Source organism: Condylura cristata, unplaced genomic scaffold (genome assembly GCF_000260355.1).
Source record: "Condylura cristata isolate star-nosed mole 26May11 unplaced genomic scaffold, ConCri1.0 scaffold00034, whole genome shotgun sequence".
Taxonomy (NCBI): domain Eukaryota; kingdom Metazoa; phylum Chordata; class Mammalia; order Eulipotyphla; family Talpidae; genus Condylura; species Condylura cristata.
In genome coordinates, this window is record NW_004567135.1 from 8041676 (window position 1) to 8054567 (window position 12892).

Below are 12892 nucleotides of genomic sequence, written 5' to 3' on the forward strand. Positions count from 1 at the left end.
CGGCGGGAGGCGCTGCCCCGCCGGGGCGGGGGAAAGGCTCAGAGGCCGACCCTGCCCAACCCTGCGATGCCCCATCTCTTCTTTCTTCCAGAAGCTGCGGGCCACCTCCAGACTCCAGTTTGGAGCTCCACGCTGTGCTCCGTCCCCACTCCCCTGGGGTCCCTTGAGACGCGCGCGCCCTCTGGGGCCCTAGACCACACTGACCTCCATTCTGGTCTCCCGGGGCGCACCCCTGAGCCCCGCAGCTCCCCCGCCAGGCCTGGACAGCTGGGAGTGGAGTCGCGGGACCGCTCCTCGGGTCAGTACCCCTCCCGCCCCCTTCTGCGGGCACGTCAAACAGGACAAGCCCAAATTCTGTGGGGGGGCGGGGGAGGGGCGCAGCCGCGCAGCCCCAGCCAACCCTCTGTCGGCTCCGTCCGAGCGGATCGGCCTCTCATTGGCCTCTCCACGTTCCCAGCACCCCAGCTCCACTCTACTTCTTCCCCAGCAGTGACTCGGACAGAGGGAGGCGGCAGACCCCCCTTGTGGAGACAGAAACATCTTGAACTGGAACGACCTGGGTCCCCAACTTCCCAGCAACACCCATTAGAAAACTCCGGTCGAGGGGCGCCAGCCCCCTTCTGGACCCCTCTTTTAACCCTCTTGTGGGGATTTCCAAGACGCTTCCTCTGGTCCTCCCCTCCCTGGTGGGAGCTTGAAGACACCCCACCTCCACATCCTTACCGTCTGTCCTCTTTTTACCCCCCCATTCCAAAGGAAGCTAAATTGGGGGAGAATCAGTTGTCTCCCACCGGCAGCTTCCACTTAGGCTGGACTCCCCTGGAGCGTGCTTTGGGAGGGTACCTCCTCTCTCCCACCGTGGTCTAGTCCAGTCATCCTGGATCCCTCACCTCCCACACACCCCAAGTTACTCAGCTTCAACTAGTCAAAGGAGATAAAGAGGTTTTGTGTGTGTGTGTGTTTGTGTGTGTGTGTGTGTGCTTAAAACGTGCAAGGAGGTGATTTTTGTTTTTGCTTTTGGCTTTGTTTTGTTTAGCTCTAATAGAGGAGCACGGGAGATTTGCCTTTCATTTGGAGATAAGACCTGGAGGGAGGGAGGGAGTCCCTCCTCCCTAACGCCGCCCCCCCCCCCCCTTGCCACCACAGCTAATGGACTAGCTCCTCTGAGCCTTGGGGCAGCTTAAGTTTCCATAGGAGAAGGGGGGTGGTGGGGTGTATTGGCCAAGGCCGGCAATTGTCCCTGTCTCCCCCTCCCGCCCTTCCTCCCTCCCTCTTTGGAACCTGCAGCCTGGAACACCATCTCTCAGCCCTTACTTTAAAATAGAATTATCAAAGACTTCTGTGAGCCTATCAGAGGGAAACCTCTGTGCACAGGGCTGTTCTGCACCGGATACCTTCGCTCCTCTCACTGCTGCTGGCCGGGGGGCCTTTCTCCCTTGCTCCTGGCCTGCTCGGTGAGGATGAGCTAGAAGCCCGGCCCTGGGGGTCCCTTCAGCGGTCCCTCCCAGTCCTCTCCAGTGAGCTGATGCATGGACAGGGTTATCTGGGTCCTGTCCACACCCCACATCCCTGTACTTCCCTTGTCCCCCATCTGGCTCTGACCTTGCAGCATCTGGAACCCCACTGAGAGGACCAGGAGCCCGGATATACTTTGTGAGCCATTCCTTAGCTTGACCCTTTATCTTACTTTAGATTTATTTATTTGTGCATACAGAACTCGGGTACAGGCCAGAGGTGCAGGGGCAGTGAGAGGATTCACCAGAGACAGAGTGGGGAGCAGAACAGGCAGGCTGATGAAGCACACTACTGAGGGGAGCAGTGGGGAGGCAGGAGAGGTCTGCTGCACCTGCGTAAGCATTTGAGACACGTTAACCCATTGTGCCATCAGGGAGGGCCCTCAGCTTGACCCCTCCAGTCCTGGCCCTGAGAGCCAGAGTTTCCAGGCAGCCATCATCTCTCCCCATAGAAGCACCCAGTATTCTCAGATTTCCCAGTGCTGGAAACCTCACTACCTGGCTGGGTCTCTCTGCTAGTGCTTTGTGCGGTGCAGATCTCCACCAGGGGGTGCCCCTACCAAGCTAAAGCTGGATTTCAAACCCCACTTCCTTCCACAGCAAGGCTTAATCTCCACGACTATACCTAGCAGGACAGTGAACCAAGACCATCATGTCCATCCTATTACGTTTATTCTACTAAGGTACAAAATAGTTTCCCTTCTGTTCTGAGAAACTACTTGGAAGTAGTTTCCACGGGGAATCCCCATTGTCAGCTTCAGATATTACTCTGGGGAAGTTCCTCCAACATCAGACCTCAGTCCTTCCTGCTGCAACCCCTGTCGTCTTTTTCTAGACTCAGCCTCCAGGCCCAGGGTGATATTTGATGCTTCCAGGCACTTTCAGGCTCCATCCCCTGACACAGCACTTACTATAAATATGTCTGAAGAGTTTCCTGCTGACAGTGCCCAGCAAGGCTGCACCTCCTTTCCCACACCAGGCCTCTCTGGAGTTGGGTCTCGCCCAACTCTTGCCCACTCTGGGGCAGACAGTGTGGCAGTTATGTGGACCGGAGATCCTTCTAGTACCTGGGAAGGCGGGGAAGTGAGTGGGCTGAGAAGCTTGGCTCCCATTGTCTCGCCCCCACGGCCTGGCAGACAGGAGCTGCTTGGTATATGTTTGTCTCCATCTTTGGCCTCTGTTTCCCCCTCTGGGCCCAGGGCACATGATGAACGATGCCCGTTTCCCAGAAAGCCTGGGGCATGCGCAAACTCTAGGGCTGCCCTGGGTGGAGGAAGGGACGTTGGTGGTAGGATCCCAGGGGCCCTGGGGAGATGAGGCTGGACTAGACTTCACCACTTTCTGTCCTTCACTCTTGCCAAACTCAAGACTTCAGAACTCTGAATCATAGCACTGCCCTAGGGGTCAGTTTAAGGCCTTCCTGCTCTTTCACACATTTATAAACTTTGTGGATGTCAGAGAGAAGCTGGGGTGGAAAAGAGATGAGGTGAGAGTGGGGGGCTGAGATGTGTGACCTGGGTTCCAGGCCTAAGGGATGGGAGCGCTTTGGGGGAAGAGGACCCCCAGTGGGGAACTCAACTGATGCATTCCAGAGCCTCCCTCAGTCTGGGGCCTGGGGTGGGGGAGACTGGGCTTCCTTTAGGGGTGGAGTTAGTTGCTGGCCCCACACCCCAGTCAGGCTGCTCCTGGATGTCCAGCTGAAGGGAGTGGGGCTCAGGCCGCTGAGGCCCCTGTTTGGGCCTCTGGCTCACTGAAGTTCCTGGCTCCTCTATCTCACACGGGATCTCAGATCTCAGGCAGACTAGAGACCTTGTCTGAGAGTAGGGGAGAAGCAAGGGGCAGGGCGGGCCTGGAGTCTGGGTAGCCTTCTGCTTGGTCTCTTTAGCCTTCTGCACCATCCTGATTTCCTTGTCTTTGCGTACCCTTCTTTAAAACAAAAAAAGACTTATTCTTATTATTTTTTTTTTTTTAAAGATTTATTTATTTGTGCATACAGAACTGGGGTACAGGCCAGAGGCTCAGGGGCGGTGAGAGGCTTCACCAGAGACAGAGTGGGGAACAGAACAGGCAGATCAACGAAGTACACTGCTGAGGGGAGCAGCGGGCGGGCCAGGAGAGGTCTGCCACGCCATGTGGTCTCCTCCGGGGCAGGCGGGAATCGAACTCATGCGGAAGCGGCTTTAGATTCTCAGTGCTGTGCTTTAACCCGCTGCGCCACCAGGGAGGGCCAACTTATTCTTATTTTTATTTATGCATACAAGAACTGGGGTATAGGCCAGAGGGGTGTGTGTGTGTGTGTGTGTGTGTGTGTGTGTGTGTGTGTATGTGTGTATGGTGGGGAGGATTCACCAGAGACAGAGTGGGGAGCAGAATAGGCAGATGGACTGAAATACACTGCTGAGGGGAGCAGCAGGTGGGTCAGGAGAGGTCTGCCAGCCACGTGGGTCACCTCCGGGGCCAGGGATCGAACTTGCCCTGCAGTGGCTGTGGACAGCCTTACAGTACAGAGGTCTAACCCGTTGCACCGCCAGGGAGGGCCCTGTTTACAATTTAAAAAACAGTTTACACGCCTAAGTGTTTAAAAGATTATAAAGATGCTTGTGTCGTGGCAAACAACCAACAAATAATCCAACCATAAAAAAATTAAGGAGGCTAACAACACTCTGAAAATTTCCATGACAAATTTGATGTTGTGGGGGAAAAGTCAAATAGCAAATTATTTCTAAATAAATATTTTTTGGTTTCCCTGCTTTGCTGGTTCCTAAGCACTCGATGTGCCTATTGAGTAAATATTCACTGCTGCCTGTCCCCACCCTTGTAGGAAATGTGAGACTTAGGGGAACCCGAGGATACTGTCACTTTCCTCATTTAGAGTATTTCCCTGTGGGTACTAAAATGCTGAAGTCCTGCCATTTCCTCAAAATTTTATCTTGAAAATTTTTAACCTTTTCTGTGGGTTGCAAGAAAGTCACATCTATCTGTCCTTTTGCCCACATGTGAGAACCAGCTGCAGACATCACCATTTATTCCCCCTAAAGATTTATTTATTTATGCATACAAAAACTGGGGTACAGGCCAGAGGTAGGGGGGAGGGTGAGAGGATTCACCAGAGACAGGGTGGGGAGCAGAACAGGCAGATCGACGAAGTACACTGCTGAGGGAGCAACGGGCGGTCAGGAGAGGTCTGCCACGCTGTGTGGACCTCCGGGGGCGGGGATCGAACTTGCACTGAAGCAGCTGCGGCCATCTGGCAGGGCTGTGCTTTACCCCGCTGCACCACCAGGGAGGGCCTCTGGCACTTTTTTTTTTTTATTCCTAAAACCCTTTATTTTGGAATAAATCAACTTTTAACTGACTATACTCTACTCTGGCACTTTTTTAATCAGGGAGGCTATTGCCTTGGCAGAGAGGAGGGAAAGAGGAGAGCTGAAAGGAGAGTGAAGAGACCCACGAGGAGAGGAGCGTGCCAGAGAGGAAAGGTTCTGGCAGCATTGCCTGGGCCAAGACTGCATGAAGCAGTGGGGGTCCTGCACAGAGCCCCAACTCAAGTATCTTCTCCCCTCTCTTCCCATAAGCCTGAGTCCTGAGGTCTGGGCCAAAACCAAATCAAAAGAGGATCCTGTCCGGGGTGCTTGCTCTCCACCCCCCACCTGCGAGGCCTAGCTCTCCACCCTGGCCCTTCTCTAGGCTCCTTCCCCCTCCTAAGCCACAGCATCAGATACAGCATCAGATACAGCAGGGCTGAGGAAGTGCCAGAGGTCCAACACCACTTTTTACAAATCTGATGGTAGTTTTTCGATGTCGACAGTAGACATCTCCAAAGATGATGGAAGAATGTTAGTGTGTATTTATGTGTTCTAAAGTGGGAGTATTCTGAAGCTTACGAGATTAAATGTTTCTGTAGTAATTCTCAAAAAGAACCTTTTCTTACAGTGCCAAAATAACACCCCTCCTAGTACAATTAAAATCCATTCCATGAAATACCCGGTATGACTTCAAGGTTCCTCATTTGTAAGAAGTGTTCATTTGATGGATTTGGGTGAGAGGAACTTGAAAGCCCTCAATAAGGAAGTGGGGTTTGGAACAAGGCTTTGAAAAGATCAGTAACAGCCACCTCATCGTGGCAGGCTGACTCCAACATGGCCCCAAGGGGACACTGCTGGTGTCCATGCTGGGTACTCATGGGCTGGGCTGGAGATTGACTCTCAACTTGTAGAACGCAGAAAAACTGCAGACAGGCCCTCCGTGCTGAGACCTGGCCAGGGAGGCCCTGGCTTCTGTTTGCCTGGCAGCTCTCTCCCTTGCAGGGGCTGCTGAAGCAGGCTGCCGGGGAGGGCCCTTCAGTGGCCCACCACAACCTGAGTCTGCAGCTGGAGCCTTTCTCACCTGAACCTCCCGGGAGACTGCAGCCTTGGCTGACAGCTGATGCCAGCCTTGTGAGTTGCTGAAACAGCCCTCACTAAGCCTTGCCGGGACTCTAGCCCACAGAAACCATGAGATAATGTGTGTTGTTTGAAGCTGCTAACTATGTAATAATAGGTAACGAATACATTCATTTAATAAAACAAACTTGCATGTGGAAGTCACAGTAATGACCCCCTTTTTTTTTTTAATAATAGTTTATTTTTACATCATTTTGTGCATTTTTCCATCTTGGTTGTAATCCCCGTGGGCTTCCCATCACCATATCACCCGTGTGCCATCACCATAGTCCAGTGCACATCCCCCCCCTCATTTTTTTTAAAGATTTATTTATTTATTCATACAGAACTGGGGTACAGGCCAGAGATGCGTAGGGTGAGAGGATTCACCAGAGACAGAGTGGGGAGCAGAACAGGCAGATCGATGAAGCACACTGCTGAGGGGAGCAGCGGGCGGGTCAGGAGAGGTCTGCCACGCCATGTGGTCTCCTCCGGGGGGCAGGTGGGAATTGAACTCATGAGGAAGTGGCTTAAGCTTCTTTGTGCAGTGCTTTAACCCGCTGCGCCACCAGGGAGGGCCCCCCCCTAATTTTTGATCCCATTCCCCACCCCACCCCCATAAAATGTCTCTGGTATATAGTTGCTTGTTATTATTATTTTTCCCCCTGGTCCTTTATTCTTCTGCTATGAGTGAAACCATTACATATTTTTCTTTTTCTTTCTGGCTTATTTCACTAAGCATGATCCCTTCCAGCTCCATCCATGTTGCTGCAAAAGGCATGTGTTTACCTTTTTTGATTGCTGAGTAATATTCCATTGTCTATATGGACCACATCTTTTTTATCCGGCCATCTACTTTTGGGCGTTTGGGTTGTTTCCATATCTTTCCTACTGTAAATAAGTCAGCAATAAACATGGGGGTGCAGATGTCTTTTTGAATCAGTGTCTTTTGGGGAGATACCTAGGAGTGGGATTGCTGGGTGGTAGGGACCCCTTTTTACTGAGGGAGAGCTCAGCCTCCATCAGTGAGCATGGTCAGTTGTCCAATCTTTTTGGTTGCAAAAACAGAAACAGACGCCAGCTAACTGGAGCAAAAATCATTGGTGAGAAGGATAGTGAGTAACTTATTCATAGAATTGATAGAAAAGCCAAAGAACTGGGCTTTTAAAAAAGGGCAGGAACAAAGGGAAATTTGGCAGCAGGAACACTAGTCTAATCCTGGGGCACTTGCCACTGCAAGAGTGCAGTCAGATACTCTTCCCGGACAGCCGAATGCCCAAGATTTCCAGAATTTCCCATTCTGCCCCTTGGAGCAAGTAACTGAGAGTGTAAATCCAGCCGTGAGGAGTTGGGAGACCTACTGTGGGTTGCAGTATTAGGAATATACCACCAGGGGGCGGAAGAGACCCAGAAATCTAGAGGAGCTGGCGGTTTGGGGGTGGAAGGCTGGGTGGTCAGGAAAGTTGTAGTCTGAGGTGGCCTGGTTCTGGCAGGCTGAACCCTGGGAGCCAGAGAAGGGTGCGTAGTGGTGCCACTCCCACAGGCTTCTCTTGTCCTTGCGGCCCTGGCTGCAGCCTATCCCCAGGAGTGGAGCTTTGGGCTCCCACGCTCTGATACCTTAGTAGAACTTTGGACTCTTTTTATGGCATCAATTCTCCAATTGTAAACACTCTCCCCACCGCATCAACAACAGCTCCACTTCGGAATGGAGAGCAGAGATGGGGTGAGGGGTGTGCCTATGGCCCTGAAAACAGGGCAGTGTTGCCATGGGCGATGGCTTCCCTGACCTGGGGCTCCCTCTGACAGGAGCTCAGCCCCCTGATCTGTAACCTCCAGTGCTTACTTAGCACAGTGCCTGGTAGGCGTTCAATAGATATTCGTCATTTGTCCATAATTACATGTGGATGTGGATAAATCACGCCCAGGGAACCGAGGCAAATCATGAGTCTGTCTACTTCCTGACAGTCCACTGTCACTTCACTGCTCCTTCTAGCTGGACCACTACCGTAGCTTCCTGCGTGGTTTCGCTTGCAATTCCTTTTTTTAAAGATGTATTTACACACACAAGAACTGGGGCGCAGGCCAGAGGAGCAGGGGAGTGAGAGGACTCACCAGAGACAGTGGGGAGCAGAACAGGCAGATGGACTGAAATACACTGCTGAGGGGAGCAGCGGGCGGGTCAGGAGAGGCCTGCCGCACCATGTGGGTCGGCTCTGGGGCCACGGATTGAACTTGTGCTGCAGTGGCTGCGGACAGCTTCACAGTGCTGTGCTTTAACCCGTCACGGCACCAGGGAGGGCTCCCTTGTGTTTCTTGATCCCTTAACTTATTCTCCACCCAGCAGCCACCTGATGTTTTAAAATAATACATTGAATGGTGTCACTTCCCCCTCAACTTGGTCCCAGGTTCTCACTCCACCTTGAGTGAAATCCGAGCTCCTCACCTGGCCAGTACAGCCTCTGTACTGTTAGGGAACAGACTCCCCTCTCTGACACCCCTGCTTTCAGCCTCATTGACACTACCCCTGTCTCCTCCACACAGATCCCAGGCTATTGCCTGACAACTTCTGCAATGCACCACTGTCCCTCTGCCTGGGTTCTTTGCAAAGCGACTTCCTTGTCATTCAGGTTTCTGTGTAAATGTCACTTTCGCAGCACCCGTCATGTCCTACCCAGGCCTGACTCCCAGAGCCACCACCACACTTCTCACCATCCACTGTCTTTTCATCTGTTCTTTTGTCTCTTGTCTCTTCCCGCCAGAAGGCAAACGCCATGAAAACAGGGGCCCAGGCTGCTGAGTTCAATTACTCAACCCACAGTAGCAGAATCGAGCAGGAGATCAGAATCTGGCCGGTGCAGGCAGGCAGTGAAGACTGGGCAAAGAATGGAGGAATACAGGAATGGCAAATGGGGCGGGGAGTTTTGATGTGGGCAGGAGAAGTCTGCATCCCTTTGAAGTTCCCAGTCACTACTGCATTCCTGTGGGCAGTCAGGTGGGGGGCTGGCTGAGATGGTCCTTTCCAACCCTGGGGCAGGAGGGGACAGGGGAGGGGACAGGCTCTGGGGCCGAGGAGTGCAGCAAGCAGGAGCTGGTGGTGAGGTGGGCGGGGTCTGTCTGCTGGTTGGAGGAGGAGTGGGCTACCTGACTTCCAGGAAATGCCATGTTCAGAGTCTGACCTTCAGAGCAGAAAGGCTAGGGGATGGCAACTCTCACTGGAAAGGAGTCCTTGCTTTGTAGAGGTAAGAATGCGGAAGGCCTTCTGGGCTTAGCTGTTCCCCAAACATCCCGGGGAGGTTCTGTCACTTTACAGGGTGGCTGCCACCCTGGATGTTTACCGTGCTGTCCCGATACGCTTATGGTACTGTGAGGTTGCATTTACATCTAATGGGTGGCCCCATAAGGATTTCTCCCTCCTGAAAGTGGAGACGACATCACCCTGGTGTCTTTGTTTGAAACACCGAGATTCTCTATTGGAGAAATAGAAACAGTTCAAGCCAGCTACCTCGTTCTCTTTTTCCTTCTCTTTGTCAGGACCAAACCTTACCAGTTAATTGTTGGTTTGCTGTTTGTTTTCCATCCTGCGGCACAGAAATCTTTTCTGAATATTTTACTTATTGCTGTGGTTCTCAAGCTAGACTCAACAGGGCTGGTATCCCAGAAGTTGGATCAAGGGGTTCTATCATCTGAATAGCTATATTGTCCCAGACTAAAAATTAAAAGTTATTTTCTCAATTTGAAGGCTTATAATATCTCTTCTTGTTTAAAAAGATTTATTTTATTCGTTTATGTATACAAGAGCTAGGGTCTAGGCTAGAGGTGGGGGGAGGGGCGAGAGGCCTTACCAGAGACAGAGGGGGCGCAGAACAGGTGGATCCGCTAAAAACCATTGCTGAGGGGCCACAGTGGGTTAGTGTGGCAGGATAGGGGTCTGCTGGGCCATGTGGGTCAGCTCCCTGACCACTGTGCAGTGTTGAGCTCTTGCTGCAGTGGCTGGTGAGAGCTTGATGGCACTGACACTAAACCCCTGCACCACCAGGGAGGCCCCAGTATCTTTTTCTAAAAAAAGCTTTGATGCTTGCAATTCTGGACTCTACCAGATTTGACATAGCACAAAATGATGCGTTCGTTATTTCAATGTATTAATCTTTCAGCATATTCTGCTAAGAGCACCACCTTTTCCTAGGGGTTCAGAATAAATTTGAGAGCCACTATCTCAGAGACTTTGCTAACTAACAACCGGGCCACTCGCCTGCAATCTCACTCGTTCAAGCAATCTGTGTGCATTTCTGCTAGAGGTGGTTTGGCTGAGATATTTCTGACAGCAATAGTCTCCTGTGTGGGCGCCTAAGTAGAAATCAGACTAACCTGCGGGTCTAGGGAGGAGCCTCTGGCCCTTGCGTTTGGTGAGATATAGCAGTCCCCATGCTTTTTGTGTCATGGAAGTCAGATTTTGAGGGCCACTCAGTGAACTCCCTACAGCCAAGTTGGAACGAAGCCACAATGGACCAACACGGCTTCGGAGGGGCGTTTGTGTATAGAATCATAGAATCGGAGCAGAGAGAGCGAGGAGCCGCTCATTGGCTGTGAGTTCTGGTCCTGCTTCTGTCACAGCCAGCTGCGTGGGTACCACTTCCTCCATCAGGGGCTTGGTTTTCTATATTCAGAGTAGGTCAGTGATTTGGAGACACTCTCTGAGTCAGACTGCAAGGCCTCAGAATCTGGATCTACCGCTTAGTCTCTGACTCTCGGAGAAACTATTGCAGGAGAAACCATTGTACTTCTCTGGGCCTCCGTTTAGAGGAGATCATAAACACAATAATATGTTGACTTACTAAGTTATAATTTAGTAATTAAGTTATAATGACTAAAATTACAGAAATTGTCTTTAAGACCCTTTCCTACTCCAGGAGCCTGTAAATTTAGAAAATCAGTGATCAATTGTGCCTAGCACGAGCTCATTTTTTCATCTATAATATAAAGGGCTAGACTCTATAAGGGCCAAACAATATATAGTGCTAGAAAGGTTATTATTATTATTTTTAAAAAGATTTATTTATGTATGTACAGAACTGGGGTATAGGCCAGAGGTGTGGTGGGTGAGAGGATTCACCAGAGACAGAGTGGGGAGCAGAACAGGCAGATGGACTGAAATACACTGCTGAGGGGCAGTGGGCAGGTCAGGACAGGTCTGCTGCACCTTGTGGGTCAGCTTCCTGGCCAGGATCACTGTACTGGCTGCCACAGCTTCTTCGCAGTGCTGCACTGTGCCTCCAGGAAGTACCCCTGGCCTGCCCCCCCCACCTTATTCTAAGAGGTAACTGTCAGATACTGGATTCGGCTTGGAGAGGAAATTTTGATAGTGGTGAGAATGGACACTGGTCTCTTGAAGGGAGAAGCCAGAAAGAGGCCCTAAAACTCAAAGTAGGCCAGATGTGCACTACTGAGAAGCGCAGATGGAAGATGAAGCTATGCCTTTCTCCTTTCACACTTCAAAACATGTTAATCAATACTTTTTTTGACCCTCAAAAGTCCCATCAGAAAGACCAGGCAGATAGCTTTGCCCCCATTTATAGATGAGGCTCACAGACAGGAGGTAAGGATTCATCCCGTATATATAGCTTGCAACTATATATGATTGGTGAGTGGTGGAAACACTGACCCCTAACTTCCCCTCTTCCTTGCCTTAACCTGCTCTGGGTTTAGGACTCCCAGTGGGGACTTGGTGTGGATAAGAATTGGGCCCTAAATAGGTCCTGAGGAGGGAGCAGCTTATGTTGGCTGACAAACCAAGGGCAGCTAGCAGCCTAGTGCAGGAAACAGGAGCCGGTCTCAAAGGAAGCTCAGCAAGCTGCCCTCTTACCAGGCCTGGGGGAATGGAGAACCCCCCCCCCCCAAGGCCACCTCTAAAGACTCACAGATATGCTGAGAACCCAGTACCCCTTTTTGGCTGACAGTCTTTGTAACCCTCAAAAGCCTAAAGCACTTCCATGTGATCAGCCCATCACCTAGGTAAACTGGCTGCTCTTTCCTGTGCAGAACGGGAAAATAACATTTCTCAGTACCTGCATCTAGCAATGCACCCCCTCGCCACCCTTAACTTCCCACAGGGAAGCGCAACCCTTTGGGTAATAGGTGCAGGGAGGTACTCTGCACGTTGGCAGGTGTCTCCAAAGAGTTCAGCCAGCGGGCAGCCAGGAGAGACCCCTGCCCTCAACCCCCTTCTGGGCGCCCGGTCCAGCAGGTTCGTGTCTGGCCAGAGCCGAGAGGGCTGGGCAGGGAGGTGGCGGGGAGTGGGGCTCTCGCTGCAGGCCTCACACCTGGCGCCCAGTGGAATGAAATCTTAATTAATTATTAAGCTGAGATCCCGCGGGAGGGAGCAGGGGCCGAGGCGGGCGGGCAGGCAAGGCTGGGTGGGGGTTGGGGAGGAGGCCGAGAAGAGGGGAGAGGAGTTGGACTGGGTACCCGCTCAGCCTCTGGGGACCCCACAGGAAGGAAGTCGACCCTCTGTGTGCAGGGCGGGCAGTGATCGCTGAGCGAGGGTGGGTTTGCAGGCGTGCTCGGGACCCCGGGGTGAGCATGGGAGGAGAATGCTGGAGGCTGCAGTCCGTGGGTGGAGGGAAGGGGGAGCCGGCTGGACGGCTCCCCTCCCCCCGCCGGGTCCTGATCCCAGAACAGTAGCCGCTTGTCGTCCTAAGGCGGGGTGGGGGGGGGGGGAAGGGGGGGTAGGCGCGGGGCAAGGCCGAGGCCCAGGAGAGGAGGGGGCGCCCCGGGGGCGGGGTCCCGTTCTTCAGTCCCGCGCACCCCCGGCCAGTTCCTGGGGGCGCCGCTGGGCCACTGCGCCCGGCCCGGGGGAGGAGGGGGGTGTCCAGACAAAAGGCGCTTGTGCCTTTAAGGCGGGGAGTCCGGGAGCCGCGGGGAGGGGACTTCTGGATCCGGGGTAGAGGGCGGCTGCGCTGG

At 52.6% G+C, this 12892-nt stretch overlaps 1 protein-coding gene across 2 annotated transcripts in view; it reads right to left on the reverse strand.

The window, feature by feature from the left end:
• Positions 1-308, reverse strand: part of CACNB3 (calcium channel, voltage-dependent, beta 3 subunit) — a 12816-nt gene extending 12508 nt beyond the window's left edge. Inside the window, exon 1 of one of the 2 annotated variants that reach the window (XM_004692800.2) lies at positions 205-308. In XM_004692800.2, the coding sequence (XP_004692857.1) occupies positions 205-210 (6 nt within the window). In that variant the 5' untranslated portion in view covers positions 211-308. The remainder of the gene's footprint in view (positions 1-204) is intronic. The other variant, XM_012732497.1, reaches the window with a different exon arrangement.
• Between the last annotated feature and the right edge of the window lie 12584 nt (positions 309-12892).